Source organism: Carlito syrichta, unplaced genomic scaffold (genome assembly GCF_000164805.1).
Source record: "Carlito syrichta isolate Samal-C Ts95f unplaced genomic scaffold, Tarsius_syrichta-2.0.1 Scaffold304514, whole genome shotgun sequence".
Lineage (NCBI taxonomy): Eukaryota > Metazoa > Chordata > Mammalia > Primates > Tarsiidae > Carlito > Carlito syrichta.
Genome location: NW_007248610.1, coordinates 256221 through 273048, shown reverse-complemented (window position 1 = coordinate 273048; position 16828 = coordinate 256221). Strand labels below are relative to the sequence as shown.

The following is a 16828-nucleotide window of genomic DNA, read 5'->3' as shown; positions in this document are numbered from 1 at the left end:
TGAAAGGCTGAGCTGGAAGGATTGCCGAAGCCCAGCAGTTCGACGCTAGGATGGCTGCGACTGTGCCACTGCACTCCAGCCTGGGCGACAGAATGAGACTCCAACTCAAAGAAAAAAAAAGATGTGGGGTACAGTTCACAATTCAGGGCTAGGTATACAAATGTTGATTAAAAGCCATCTTTTTATAAAATTAACACCTGATTCTCCAGCTGCATGTTAGATGGCCACTGCAACTGAATAGCATCCATGGTAGCATGAAGAAAGGTTTATCAATTGTAGGAAGGGGACTAGCTCTCTTTGCGTAAAATAAAACAGTACTTCATTTTAAAATTACTGACATATTTTCTATTCATGAGAAAATGATCTGCTACAGCTTCTGCTGATAGTACCCAAGACCTAAGGATGTCTCTCTTGAAGAATAACTTTTGGGTCATGTATTTTCAACTTGCTTCTTTCATAAACCCTTCTCAAAAGGAATTCTTGAGGAATGTCATCATTAGGTTACCAGAATTTCAATAATAACAAGCAACACAAATAACAACAATAATTATAGCACTATTTACTATATGTCAGTCACTACTCTAAATCTTTATATCTAATAACTAATTCAGTCCCTTTATAACTCTTTACATAATAGATACAGATTACAGCATTAAAATCTGGATTGACAGACATATCCTACTTAGAAATTTCTTTAGGTCTTACTACTTTTGACTAAGCTTGTATGTTAATTGATATGCCAACCCAATCATGCCTGAGCCATTACCTCTCATGCCATTTTGTCTTCCAGGTATCACCTGGCTTGTACTGCTCACCTTGTTGAGACACTGTTTAGCATCAGATTATCTGAGGCCGAGGTGTGCTGGAGTCAGCTAATGCCAGTTTGTGAGAGCAACTCAGTGACATCATGTTGGTAACTTGAAATTGGCCATGGTGGGAATATTTTATGCCACAGAAATCAGCAAATCAGGGTCTTTTTTTTTTTAAATCAAAAAGTTGGATGTTAAGTATTTACTCATACGTCACTGATGAGAGGAAATGTGTATTCTGTTAAGTCTGTCAGGTCCTATTCAGATTCAGGTAGAACAAGCTTATGTCTTCAAATTGGGTAATCCCAGTTATCAACTGCACCTTTAGATATCCAGCGCTCCCAGGAGAGAGGCAACCCATTCTCACAACTGCTCTTCCAGGTCTAGAGTAGATTCTTGCGCTATTCGGTTCTATAACATGACTCATTCTTAAACACCACAAACTTCTTAATCACTGAAATTCCTCTATCTAAAATACCACCGATGACTAGATTCACCATTAATTTACATGCTATTAAGAAAAAACACTGCCAGTTACATGATATACCATGAAATGGAAGCTGCATCTTGATACCAGAAATACTGACATCTAACAAATGTGTGCGATAGGAACTGATGGGGAGAAAACCATTTCTCTCTTCTTAACTACGATTTTCCCTTCTCTAGCTGAGCACCTCAATTCCTGATGTCCCACTCCTAGCTCTTCCACCTTAGTGCTTTCCCCGAAGCATATTCATACTCATAAATGTCTTTACCTATAGACTACTCATATAATGAACTCTGTTTATATAATGGAAAAATAGGAATTCTGAAAATAAATGCAAAATATATGAAAAAATGATAAAGATCAGAATTTGGTGAAGTAAGACAGAGGTGCACAAGGAAGTTGAAAGCAACTGTGAAACAGAGAAGGGGCAAAAAAAGGTTACAGGCAAAACAGCCTGAGCAGTATGCAACACCACAGAGTTGGGTTTAAATTTACAGTATAGGATGATCTACTATGAGGATGAACATTCTTGTCTGTTGAAAACTGCACTCCCCACTTTGAGAAGACATGAGTCTATCCAAGACTAACAAATATTTTTAAAGCACTTCAGCATTTTCTTCTAATAGCATTATCAAGAGAAATATATTTTCTGTCCTTTCAAAAATCACCCGTATACAACAATACTTTTGGGCTATCTCAAATTTTTTTTTTTTTGAGTTGGAGTCTCACTCTGTCACCCAGACTGGAGTGCAGTGGCCGCTCCCAGCCACTGCAGCCTCGACCTGCTGGGCTCTGGCGATCATTCTGCCTCAGCTTTCTAAGTAGCTGGAACTACAGGCGCGCGCTACCATGCCCGGCTAATTTTTTGATTTATTGTAGAGATGAGGTCTCGTCAAGTTGCCTAGGCGGGTCTCAAACCCGCGGGCTCAGGCAATCCACTCACCTCAGCCTCCCAAAGCGCTGGGATTACAGGCTGAGCCACCGAGCCCAGCTTAACTCAACTTTTATGAACACTCTTCCAGCACTTGGTAATGATTCTACTTACTCTCCATCCACTTCTGGTCTTCCACATACACAATGAAACTTGCCACCAAAATCTATATAGAGATCATTCTCCACAATATGAAAGATTCGTCCAATGACCAGTTTGTCCTTGGCAGGTCCCATCTGTGTAAGAGGAGAATTCCTCAGCATAGATGCGAAGGATTCCACATTTTTTGGAGAGTCCTAAATATGAAAAGAGATATTTATATACACACAACTCAATATACATAAGGTATATATACATGTAAATATATAAAAATTAGACATATGTGACCTTAATATCAGACAAAATACCCTTTAAGCTACCAAAAATTAAAAAAGATATGGAAGGTCACTACATAATGATAAAAGGTTCAATCCATCAACAAGAACTATCCATCCTAAACATATATGCATCCAACATAGGAGCAACAATTTTTATCAAGCAGCTTCTAGGTAAACTTAAAAAAGATATTGACTCTAACACTATCATACCTGGGGACTTAACTACCCCACTCACAACCCTAGACAGATCATCAAGACAAAAAATCACAAGGAGATCCAGAACCTCAACTTGACACTTGACCACATGGACTTAATTGATACCTACAAAACATTCTACCCAATGACCATGGAATATACATTTCACTCATCACCACATGGAATGTACTCTAAGATCGACCACATCCTTGGCCATAAATCAAGCATAAATAAATTTCATAAGATTGAAATTCGGCCATGCACCTTCTCAGACCACAGAGGAATAAAAACAAATATCAACACCAACAAAGTTCCCCCAAAACCCACAAAGACATAGACACTAAACAGTATGATGTTAAGCAACCCCTGGGTCAACATGAAAATCAAAACAGAGATTAAAAGATACCTGGAAACAAATGAAAAGGAAGAAACATCTTACCAAAACTTCTGGGATGCCATGAAAGCAGTACTAAGAGAGGAATTCATATCTCTACAAACACACATGAAGAAAATAGAAAGATCACAAATGAACAGCCTAGCAAATTACCTAAGGGAGCTGAAAAAGCAAGATCACCAAAACCCTAACTTCAGCAAAAGAATCCAGATCACCAAAATAAAAGTCCAAATTCAGAACATGAAAGACAAAAACATAATACAAAAAAAAAAAATCAATGAAACAAAATGCTGGTTCTTTGAAAGAAAACAAGATTGATGGTCCCCTAGCTAGACTGACCAAGAAAAAGAGAGGAAAAGCCCAAATAAACACAATCAGAAATGCAAAAGATCAAGTCACAACGGACCCCCCCAAAATACAAAAGATTATCAGAGACTACTATGTACACTTATAGGGAAACAAAGTTGAAAACCTAAAGGAAATGGAGGACTTTCTGACATCACACAACCTCCTCAAGTTGAAACAAGAAGAAATCAAGACTCTAAATAGACCAATAACCATCCAGGAAATTGACTGTGTCATAAGAAAATTACCTACCAAAAAAAAAAAAAAAGCCCTGGACCAGATGGTTTTCCACCAGAATTCTACAAAACATCCAAAGAGGAACTGATACCAATCCTTCTGATGGAACTCTCCCCAAATCATTTTACAAAGCTAACATCACATTGTTACCCAAACCAGGTAAAGATTCAACAAAGAAAGAGAACTACAGGCCAATATCCTTGATGAACATAGATGCTAAAATTCTCAACAAGATCCTTACAAATCAGATTTAACAACATATTTCAAAAATCATCCACCACAACCAAGTAGGCTTCATCCCCGGGATGCAGGGCTGGTTCAACATTCATAAGACCATAAACAAAATTAAATACATCAACAGATGTAAAAACAAAAACCACATGATTATATCATTAGATGCAGAAAAAGATAAAATCAGGCATCCCTTCTCGATAAAAACCCTCAAACATGTAGGCATAGATGGAACATATCTCAAAATAATAAGAGCCATCTACAAGAATCCCACAGCCAGCATACTGCTAAACAGATAGAAATTGGAACCATTTCCCCTGAAAAATGGAACAAGACAAGGATGCCCACTCTCACTTCTCCTTTTCAACATAGTTTTAGAAGTGCTAGCTAGAGCAATCAGACAAGAGAAGGAGATTAGGGGTATCCAAATAGGAAAAGAAAAAGTCAAGTTATCCCTCCTTGCAGACAACACGATTCTATACCTTGACAATTCAAAAGAATCTGTCAAACCCTCCTTCCACTGATAAAGGACTTTGGCAAAGTCTCAGGGTATAAAATTAATGTGCAAAGACAGTCACATTTCTATACACTAACAATAAACAAACAGAAACCCAAATAAAAAGCGCAATCCCATTCACAACAGCCAAAAAAAAAATCAAATACCTTGGCATCTTTCCTAGACGTGAAAGACCTTTACAATGAAAACTATAAAACACTGCTCGAAGAAATCAAAGATGACATGAACAAATGGAAAAATATTTCATGCTCATGGATCGGAGGAGTCAGCATTGTTAAGATGTCCATCCTACCCAAGACAATCTACAGATTTAATGCAATACACATTATATTATATTACCAGCAGCATTCTTCTCAGAACTGGAAACAACAATACAGGAATTCATATGGAAACATAAATGACCACGAATTGCCAAAACAATTCTCAGCAAAAAAACAAAGCAGGAGGGATCACACTCCCAGACTTTAAACTCTACTAAAAAGCTACAATAATCAAAACAGCCTGGTGTTGGTACAAGAATAGGCATATAGGCCAATGGAACAGGATAACAATCCCAGAAACAAAACCTCAATTTCTGAACCAACTCATCTTCAACAAAGCCTCCACCACCAACCACTGGGGAGAGAAGAACCTATTCAATAAATGGTGCTGGGAAAAACTGACCACATGCAGAAGATTAAAACAAGATCCCTACTTATCACCATGTACAAAAATCAGCTCTAAATGGATCAAAGATCTAAATGTAAAAGCTCCAACTATAGGAACCTTAGAAAATGCAAGAGACAACTTTATGGAAATTGGAACTGGCAACCAATTCCTGATCAAAACCCCAGGTGCCCATGCCATAAGAGATAAGATAGATAAGTGGGACCTCATCAAACTGACAAGCATCTGCAAAGCCAAAGAAACCATCAAAAGAGTAGGGAGACAGCCCACAAACTGGGAAAAAAAATTTGCCAACTGTACGTCTGACAAAGGTCTAACATCTAGGATCTACAGGGAACTCAAACATACCAAAAAGAAAAAACAAACAGTCCCATTACAAAGTGGGCAAAATTTATGAATAGACACTTCTCAAAAGAAGACAAGCAGTCAAAAGATACATGAAAAAATGCTCAGCCTCACTAGTCATTAAAGAAATGCAAATTAAAACTAGACTGAGATACCACCTAACCTCAGTCAGGATGGCCATCATCAATAACTCAAAAAACAACAGATGCTGGAGAGGATGTAGCAAAAAGGGAACACTTGTACACTGTTGGTGGATGTGTAAACTAGTACAGCCTCTGTGGAAAACAGTATGGCGATTCCTAAAAGATCTAAACATCAACCTTCCATATCACCCTGCAATCCCCCTATTGGAAATACACCCGGAAGAACTCAAATCACTCTACAAAAAGATACCTGCACATGTATGTTTATCTCAGCATTGTTCATAGTAGCAAGAACATGGAACCAACCATGCTGCCCATCAAAAAAAGACTAGATTTTTAAAAATGTGGTACATATACATGATGGAATATTACACAGTCATAAAGAACAAAATCATGAACTTCACAGCAACCTGGATGGATTTAGAGTCTATAATACTGAGCAATCTTTCACAGAAACAAAGAACTGAGTATCACATGTTCTCACTCATAAGCGGACCTTGAACAATAAATTGCTCAAGCATTGGCAGTAGCAGGAAACTGCCAGGAAGGGGACAGGGAAGAGGGATAGGCAGTAGTGGGAGTCTGCCCGGGGAAGGAGGGGCACACCTCATCAACAAGGGTTCCTGCATGATGAACATTTGTATACCTAACCCTGAATTGTACCCCCCATCTTTAAAATAAAAAATTAAAATTTAAAAAAAGAGAAAAAGTTAGACATTTATTGGAGATAATTCAGCCATCACAAAGGTCCATTCCTAAAACTACATAATCTCCTTTACAATTGTAAAGAGATATTTTGGCTAAAATTACTACAAGGGGGGGACCCCCCAAAAAACTGGAATTATCCTTTGGAGGGTAGGCCCTTGTAATACAGGCTTCCTCCCACTAGGTAAGTGTTCTAGGAACCCATATGCATCCATGTACCAGCTAGCATTGTTGTGAGAGGCCACGTTGTGGAAGAAACATCCCAAGCTGTAGCAAACAGGTGACTGGTCCTTCCCCCATAACAATGCACCTACCCACACAGCACTGAGTGTTCAGCAGTTTTTGACCAAAAGCAGCATGACCCCCATACCCAACCCTCCCTATTCATCCAATCTTGCCCAGAGTGATTTTTTTGTTTGTTTCCCCAGTGAAAAATATCCTCAAAGGGACACATTTTGCCAATACGGAAGAGGTAAAACAAAAAGCACCAGAAGCACTGAAAGGCATCATCAAAACTGAAGCGTACAAAAACTGTTTTGAGCAGGGAAAAAGTGTCTTAGTAGGTGTACTGCATTAAATGGAGAATACTTTGAAGGTGACTGAAGTTTAAACATGTAAGAATATATACACAATTTTTAATAAATAAATTCTGTTTTTTTGTGGGTTTTTGGTCCTCCATTGTATGATAGTAAGTAGTACTTCCCACTTGGTTTCAGAAAATTACTGAATATTCTTAACTATTTAAAACACTTCTAAACTGTTTAAAATTCTCTTGAGATTTGTAGCAAGTTTGTTGTAAAATATTTATTACACTACAGAGTTTATAAAATTAAAAATATTTTTTTAAAGACAACTTTAAAATCAAGTAGAAATAGGATGCAATTGCTTTCTTCTCCATTATTTTTGCCTTTATTTCATTCCATTTTGCAATGGAAGTCAATGTGTTTGCAGTGAGTGAAATGATTTTACCACAAGCATAAGACCCCCGGCTTAACACCTGAATGTGCTTTTAAATTGTATATTCGTTATTGCATTTTATTTTTGAAATTGCATTATTGATTTTTAGAAACTATATCAAATAATCAAACAAAGTCCTCCTTCAGAAAACATAGTCTAGAAACATCTCTGAAGTCCTGGGGCATATGCCAAGCTGTAATCATTTACTTGTCAAGTGACTTCTAAAAATAATACATGTAGTAACTCCCACAAAACATGTTGACTCCAGGGAGTCCTGTTTATAAAGTTTCTAAACCAACACTGTTAGCTCCTCGCATGCTGATACAGACTGCAGAGGATGTAAACACTGTCACCACTGGATGTGTATCATGGAGCCCAGCAACTAACCCTGCAAAGTGTTATTAATACAGTAAAGCTCATTCACAGAGGTACCATTGGTAAAGCAGGCTCCTTGGAGTTGACTGCTTCCTTTAGGAGTTGGTCATAGAGCACATATTTCCTGTTAATTTGCTGTGCTTTCTCCTTTTAAAGCCTGAAAGTTGAACAGGACTGTCTAGGTAGAAAGAAGAAAGGTAAAGGGATTACTGATATATGTAATAGTACCACTTTCATTCATTCATTCACTCTTCAAACATATGTTGAGTGTTGAGAGCTTATCATGTACCAAGCTCTGATCTGGGCTTTCATGTGAAATAGTGGAGAAAAAAACAGATTTAAAACAACATGACAACAGAGAGTAGGGTCTAAAAATTTGCTAAAAATAAGTGCTACCCTCACTTAGGTTGTGAAAAGTCTTAAGGCCTAGGCTAAGTGAGTTAGACATCTTATAAGCAGTTGGGAGTCAAAAGCGGTTTCTAAACAATGAGGTGTCAGTACTTGTTCTTTGTTTTGAAAAAGAAAACTTTGGTAGCAGTATGCAAAATGGACCAGAGAGAGGGAAAAAAGTGGAAAGGGGTCAATTAATAAGAAGCTCCTCCAATTAGCTAGAATAGAGGTGATGAAGGGCGTCACTGAGTACCTGTACTCCTGTGTTCACTGCAGCACTATTCACAATAGCCAAGATATGGAAACAGCATAGGTGCCCATCAATCAACAAACAGATAAAGAAGCTGTAATGTGTATACACACACACATACATACACACACACACACACACACACACACACACACACATAATGGAATATTATTCAGCCTTGAAAAAGGAGGAGAGCCTGCCATTTGCCACAACATGGATGAACCTGGATAATATGCTACATGAAATAAGCCAGATACAGGGGGGGAAAAAAGATTGCACAAGATATGTAGACATAGAAACTAAAACACTAGTTATCAGGGTTGGGGTGGGGGTCGGAGAATACGGAGATGCAGGTCAAAGGATATAAAGTAGCAAATATGTATGATGAACAAGTTGAAAGGTCTGATATATAATATAAGGATAACAGCTAATAATAATGTACTACAATTTGTGCCAAATTAGTAGATTTAGCCGCTGTTGCCACAGGGGGAAAAATAGGTAACTATGTGAGATGATAGTTATGCTACTTTGTTCTACTATAGTAACCATTTTATTGTACATGTATCTTATCATCTTGTATATTTTAAGTATACACATTTTTTAAAGGGTTTACACTGAAGCAGTGGCCTTGGAATAAAGAAGAAGGGATACATATTTACCAAACGGTACAGCAAGGACTTAATATCCAATTGGCTGTAGAAATTGAGGGGAAACAGGAGTCATGGACTAAGGAGACCATCAGTGCTAGTAGAGGTAAGAGCATAAGCTTAGCTGTGCACATATTAAGTTTGGGGGTTTTGCTTGTTTGTTTTCACTCTGTTGTCTAGACTAGAGTACAGTGGCACAATCATAGCTCACTGGAACTTCAAACTCCTGGGCTCAAGTGATCCTCCTTTCTCAGCCTCCCAAGTAGCTGGAACTACAACCAGACTTGGCTAATATTTTAATTTATTTTATGTACAGACAGGATCTTGCTATGTGTCGTCCAGGCTGAAGGTTTATAAGATGAACATACATAAAATTTCAAAGAACACTGGCTATCTGGTAGTTAAAAATAACCGTGCACATATTTATACACCTGCTTATCTAAATTTGCACATGTTTATACATCTCTCAAAACAAAAAACACCCAATGCTAACTTTAATAATTTCTATATAGAACTATTTTCTTTTTTGTATTGTTTGTTATAGAAAATCTAGAGCATGAAGAATATGTATTACTTTAAATTTTAAAATATATATTAAGCATACATATTATAACTAAATCATGCATATGATGGCATTCAACTTATAGCTTAGAATCAGGGGCTACTAGTGCTAAAAGAAATATGAGACGCCCACTAGTCTAAACTACCTCATTTTACACGAGTGCCATATATACTATTCAAAACTACATAGTATGCTGAACAGTGGTTCTTAAAGGTGCTGCAGAAGAAAGAAAACAGATAAAAATAGCATAACAAACTTAAAGGGAATGAAACTGTTCAGCAGAATAACAGAAATACTTAGGAAACCTAAATTCTATGACTAACTCAGTCAACAAATAGATTGAAAATCTTGAATAAATCATTTAACCTGTCTGGATTTGTTTTCTCATTTGTAAATCAAAGAACTACTTACCTATAAATTTTCTTCCAACTCTAAAGTAGTATGAAGTCTTAAATATTCTAAAATATTTTAAAATTTTATAAAATAATACACATTAAAAATGACAGATATCATCCTACCCAGCTTCTTCTCCAATGTAAACAAAGAAATAATGAAATGATATGTATACTTTAACTACTTCATACTGGTTAGCAAGAAAAAAATTTCAACATGCATGTTCCCTGACAAATAACTTAACTTAAAATTACTCACTTATATTAACTGTGCTATAATAACTTTTGTTTCTTCAACACTAAACAATAAATGTTACACTCATAATAATGATGTTTTATTCAAAAAGTGGATTAGTGGTTCAAGATAGCAAAGTACTTACATTTATCTCTCTTTCTCTCTCCTGAAATCCCATTAAATGATGGTAAAAACAAATAAAAAATTATAAACCCTCAATATTAAAGAGAACAGGATAGAGACCAAAAGCATACAACATATTTTCTAATGACAGAAAGCATGTAGAAGGATGGTAATTAAGGAAGCAGACTGAAGAAAATGCAAGAGAAGGAAGCTGGGGGGGGAGCTAATCTATCCTGAAGAATTCCAAAAAGCTGTGGGGCTCAATCATGCCAGGAATAATAGAAGCTGAAATGAGAAGACAAGTTGAAAACAAGGGGAATAATTTTTAAAAGATAGAGGCAAGGCAGTCAATCTTCTGTCAAGCACAAAATACCTCCAATACATAGTATCTGGTAATGAGGCAAGTTCACCCTGGCAAAAATAAATACAATATTTTTTTATCGTCTCTAAAAACAATGGAATTGTCTAGAGGAGAAATAAATTTGAGATGGTTTGTTAAGCAGCAATAGATACTTATGGAAGCAGTAAAGAAAAGATTCAAGATGACAGCTGTGTAGCAAGCATAGGAACAATTAGTAAGGACTAGACAAGGAAGGCCCCTGAAGGAAGGCTCTGACATTCAGCCACATGGCTAAATCTTGGCCCTACCACTTATCAGCTCTGGGCACGGGCTACACACTTAGACTCTCTGTACTGCTATTTAATCATCTTATAAAGTGGAGATAATAATTATACTTATTTTACAGGACTGTTATGAGAAATAAATACATGGTCATATATAAAGCACTCCAACAATACCTGAAGGTAAGCATCCCCCAGAATTTCGCTTTTTGGAAAAAAAAACAACTGCTGGCCACAGTGGCTCAAGTCTGCAATCCCAGCACTTTGAGGCTGAGGTGGGAGAAATGTTTGAACCCAGGAGTCCAAGACCAGCCTAGGCAACATAATAAGAATACATCATAATTTTTTTGTCTCCTCAAACATAATAATTTGCCTCCTAAAAAAATAAAAAAGAGAGTTCCAGTAAGTTGGCGACGGCATAGGTGGAACTGTGAGATTATCCAAACGTGAGTTCCCAAAAAGACTCTTACTTTCCTTCCCCCACACCCCTGCCCACCGCCAGCCTCACAGGTTCGAGGCCCGGGACCCTTGGTCCCACACAGGGCCGGATATTGCAGCCCTTAGCTGCTGCAGTTCCACTACACGTGGCCCCTGCCTGCCACATGGGAATCTCAAATCTCAGTTCCCTCCCCGGGTACATCATCTCACCCGGCGCCCAGCACCAAGCCGCCAGTCACCCAGGGAGGCTCTAGGCGCCCGACCCTCAGAGATACCAGCTCCATTTCTGGCTGAAATACCCTGTGAGGGGCCTAAAGCCACTCTCACCACTCACCACCTGCCCTTTGGATCTCTGGAGCTCTGGGCCCACCTTGACTGAGGCACCCAGCGTACGACCCCATGCTTGTGTAAGGGAACAGCATATCTTAGGGAGGTGCTGATCTGTGGTTCTCAACTTCAGAGGAGGGAACTCCCGACTCCCTCCTCCACTCCAGCCTGCTGGTGACACCCCAGATCCAGCGCCCAGCTGTGCAGCTGATCCCTGGTGCCTCCCACACCACCACAGCCCATCAGAGTGGATCGCCCAGCGACCCAGACGAATGGAGAGAGAGGATCTGCAAAAGAGGAGCTGCCCACCTCCACCATTTTCCAGGCAGAGATTTGCACTGCCTCCGCCCACCTATGAGCAGCCTCCACCTCGGTTCCTAAGTTGGGACGAAACCTACATCCCGCTGCACAGACAGACTGTAAGGCAGTGGGAAATAGGTTCCAGTGTGCCCCTACACCTGTTGGTGGATGCTGGAATCAGCAGATAGATTCAGAATCACAGCTTCCCCCCTCAATTAAACCTCAAAACTGCAAAAAGTACAGCCCGCAGCCCACACTCCAGCCTTAAAAGTGAACAAAGCCAGAGGACCCTCGTAAGGAAGAGGAGATTGCACAAGCAAAGCAAAAGCAACCCCATCTTCCCTGAAAAACAGAATTAAAGAAGGGGAGGGAAAGGGAGAGAGAGAAAAAAATCTACACAAATGAAGAAAAACAAAAAGAAGAATATGGGTCTCTCCCAGATCCCTGGGAGGGCAGACAATGAGAAAACTGACTTCAGAATGCAAACAATGAAGAGCCCCAGAATGACTGGTCTCAAACTACAAACTAGATATCAAGACATTAATGGAGAGATTAAGAAGAAATGAGGAGAGACAAGAAGAAACTAGGAAGAAGTTGGTAACTAAGATGATAGTAATAAAGAATACTGTGAATGAAATAAATAACAAACTGATAAGCATGGAAAGCAGAATTAGCCAAGCAGAAGAAAGAATCTCAGAGCTTGAGGACCAAAATATAGAACTAACCCAAACTGTTAAAAACACAGAAAACAGCCGGGCTCAGTGGCTCGGCCTGTAATCCTGTGATTTGGGAGGCTGAGGAGAGTGGATTGCCTGAGCCCATGGGTTCGAGACCCACCTGGGCAACTTGGCAAGATCTCATCTCTACAGTAAATCAAAAATCAGCCAGGCATGGTAGCGCACGTGCCTGTAATTCCAGCTACTCAGAAGGCTGAGGCGGAAGGATCACTGGAGCCCAGCAGGTTGAGGCTGCGGTGGCCAGGAGCAGCCATTGCACTCCAGTCTGGGCAACAGAGTGAGACTCCAACTCAAAAAAAAAAAAAAAAAAACCACAGAAAACAAGTTTAAAAAGACAGAACAAAACCAAGAGATGAGCGATTACTTCAAGAGAAAGCACCTAAGAGTAATTAGGCTTCCTGAAACAGAAAGAGAAACAGAAACCACCTTGGAACAAAAATTCCATGAGATCATTGAAAAAAACTTCCCTCATCTCATCAGTGACGCAAAAATTCACACACAAGAGATTCAGAGAACCTCTGCAAGACAACAAATGAGAGGACCAACTCCCAGACACATAATAATTCGCCTAAACAAAGTAGGTATAAAAGAAAAAATCCTAAAGGCAGCAAGAGAAAAAGGCCAGATCACCTACCATGGAAGACCAATTAGAATAGCAGCAGATTTATCTACAGAAACCCTGCAGGCTAGGAGAGCTTAGAGCCCTATCTTCAAAGTCCTAAAAGATAAACAATTTCAACCAAGAATAACCTATCTGGCCAAGCTAAGCTTCATCAGCGAGGGAGAATTGAAATCTTTCCCAGATATCCAATCCCTAAGAACTTACGCCGCCACCAGACCACCTCTACAGGAAACACTTAAGAAAGTACTAAACACAGAAGAAAAGGAAAAAAGAACAATGTTCTTCACAAGAGTACAGGAAAAAGAATAGAATACACATGAACCACCCCAAAACCAAAAGAAAGACAACAAACCAAGTGGCACAACAACAACTCTATAAGAACTCTATGATAGGGACCAACTCTCACATTTCAATAATTAGCCTAAATGTGAATGGACTAAATGCACCATTGAAAAGACATAGAATGGCAACATGGATAAAATATCACCAGGCAACCATATACTCCCTTCAAGAGACCCATCTCACTAGAAAGGACATGCACAGACTCAAAGTAAGGGGAAACAAATTTTCAGGCGAATGGAACACAAAAGAAAGGAGGAGTCACGATCCTAATTTCAGACAAAATATCATTTAAGCTATCAAAAATTTAAAAAGATACAGAGGGCCACTACATAATGATGAAAGGTTCACTCCATCAACAAGAAATATCTATCCTAAACATATATGCACCCAACATAGGAGCGCCAACTTTCATAAAGCAGCTTCTAGGAAAACTAAAAGAAAGATATTGACTCTAACACCATCACAACTGGGGATTTTAATACCCCACTCACAACCCTAGACAGATCATCAGGACAAAAAAATCAGCAATGAGATCCGGAACCTCAATGTGACTCTTGATCAAATGGACTTAATTGATACCTACAGAACACTCCACCCAACGACCATAAAATATACATTCTACACAGCACCGCATGGAACGTACTCTAAGATTGACCACATACTTGGCCATAAATCAAGCATAAACAAATTTCAAAATATTGAAATTTTGTCATCCCCCTTCTCAGACCACAGTGGAATAAAAATAAACATCAACACCAAAAAGCTTACCCCCAAACACACAAAGGCATGGACACTAAACAGCATGATGCTAAACAACTCCTGGGTCAATAATGAAATCAAAACAGAGATTAAAAGATACCTGGAAACAAATGAAAATGAAGAGAAATCTTACCAAAATCTCTGGGACGCCATGAAAGCTGTAGTAAAAGGGGAATTCATATCCTTACAAACGCGCATGAAGAAAATGGAAGGATCACCAATCAACAGCCTAACAGGTTACCATAGGAAGCTGGAAAAGCAAGACCACCAAAACCCTAACTGCAGCAGAAGAATCCAGATCACCAAAATAAAAGCCCAAATCCAGGACATAGAAGAAAAAAGATTAAAAAAAAAAATCCATGAAACAAACAGCTGGTTCTTTGAAAGAATAAACAAGATCAATGGTCCCTTAGCTAGACTAACCAAGAAAAAAAGAGAAAACGCCCACATAAATACAATCAGAAACACAAAAGATGAAGTCACATCTGACCCCAAAGAAATACAAAAGATCATTAGAGACTACTATGTCCACTTGTATGGAAACAAACTGGAAAACCTTAAGGAAGTGGAAGACTTTCAGATATCACACAACCTGCCTAGGTTGAAACAAGAAGAAATCGAGACCCTAAATAGACCGATAACAATCAAGGAAATTGACTATGTGATAAGAAAACTACCTACAAAAAAAAGCCCTGGACCAGATGGCTTTCCAGCAGAATTCTATAAGACATTTAAGGAGGAGCTAATACCAATCCTACTGAAAGTATTCCAGGTGATTGAGATAGATGGAACCCTCCCCAAATCATTTTATGAAGCTAATATCACATTGATACCCAAGCCAGGTAAAGATCCAACAAAGAAAGAGAACTACAGGCCAATATCTTTGATGAACATAGATGCCAAAATTCTCAAAAAGATCCTAGCTAACCGAATTCAACAACACATCTCAAAAATCATCCATCATGATCAAGTAGGCTTCATTCCTGGGATGCAAGGCTGGTTCAACATTTGTAAAACCATAAATGTAATTAAATACATCAACAGACATCAGAACAAAAACCACATGATTACAACATTAGATGCAGAAAAAACTTTTGATAAAATCTAGCACCCCTTCCTGATAAAAACCCTCGAACACCTAGGCAAACATGGAACATACCTCAAAATAGTAAAGGCCATCTACGAGAAACCCACAGCTAGCATACTCCTAAACAGACAAAAATTGGAACCATTTCCCCTGAAAACTGGAACAAGACAAGGATGCCCACTCTCTCCCCTCCTGTTCAATATAGTATTGGAAGTCTTAGCTAGAGCAATCAGAAAAGAGAAGGCAATCGGGGGTATCCAAATAGCAAAAGAGGAAGTCAAGTTATCCCTTTTTGCTGATGACATGACTGTGTACCTTGAAAACCCAAGAGGATCTGTCAAAAGCCTCCTTGCACTGATAAAAGACTTTGGAAAAGTCTCAGGTTATAAAATAAATGTGCAAAAGACAATCGCATTTCTTTACATCAATAATAAACAAACAGAAACCCAAATAAAAAATACAATCCCATTCACAATAGCCACAAAAAAAATGAAATACCTTGGCATCTTCCTAACCAGAGATGTGAAAGACCTTTACAATGAAAACTACAAAACACTGCTCAAAGAAATCAAGGATGATACAAACAAGTGGAAAAATATCCCATCCTCATGGATCAGAAGAGTTAACATTATAAAGATGTTCATTCTACCTAAGACAATCTACAGATTTAATGCAATACCCATCAAATTACCAGCAACATTCTTCTCAGACCTAGAAAAAGCAATACAGGAATTCATATGGAAATGCAAACAACCAAGAATAGCCAGAACAATCCTTAACAAAAAAAAAAAAACAAACAAAGCAGGAGGTATCACACTACCAGACTTCAAACTTTACTATAGCGCTACAATAATCAAAACGGCTTGGGATTGGTATAGTAACAGGCATATAGACCAATGGAATAGAATTGAGATTCCAGAAGCAAAACCTCAATTTCTCAACCAACTCATCTTTGACAAAGCCTCCACCACCCACCACTGGCGAGAGGAGAACCTATTCAGAAAATGGTGCTGGGAAAACTGACTGACCACATGCAGAAGACTCAAACAAGACCCCTATCTATCCCCATACACAAAAATTAACTCTAAATGGATCAGAGACCTAAATGTAAAACCTCAAATCATAAGAACCTTAGAAACTGCAGGACACACCCTTATGGAAATTGGAATTGGCATCCAATTCCTGAACAAAACCCACAACCCACAGGCCATAAGAGATAAGATAGACAAATGGGACCTCATTAAACTGACAAGCTTCTGCAAAGTCAAAGAAACCATCAAGG

At 38.7% G+C, this 16828-nt stretch overlaps 1 protein-coding gene across 1 annotated transcript in view; it reads right to left on the bottom strand.

The window, feature by feature from the left end:
• Positions 1 to 2337: 2337 nt before the first annotated feature.
• Positions 2338 to 16828, bottom strand: part of TPD52 (tumor protein D52) — a 75599-nt gene continuing 61108 nt past the window's right edge. Inside the window, exon 6 of the mRNA XM_021713382.1 lies at positions 2338 to 2523. Coding sequence (XP_021569057.1) covers positions 2338 to 2523 — 186 coding nt within the window. The remainder of the gene's footprint in view (positions 2524 to 16828) is intronic.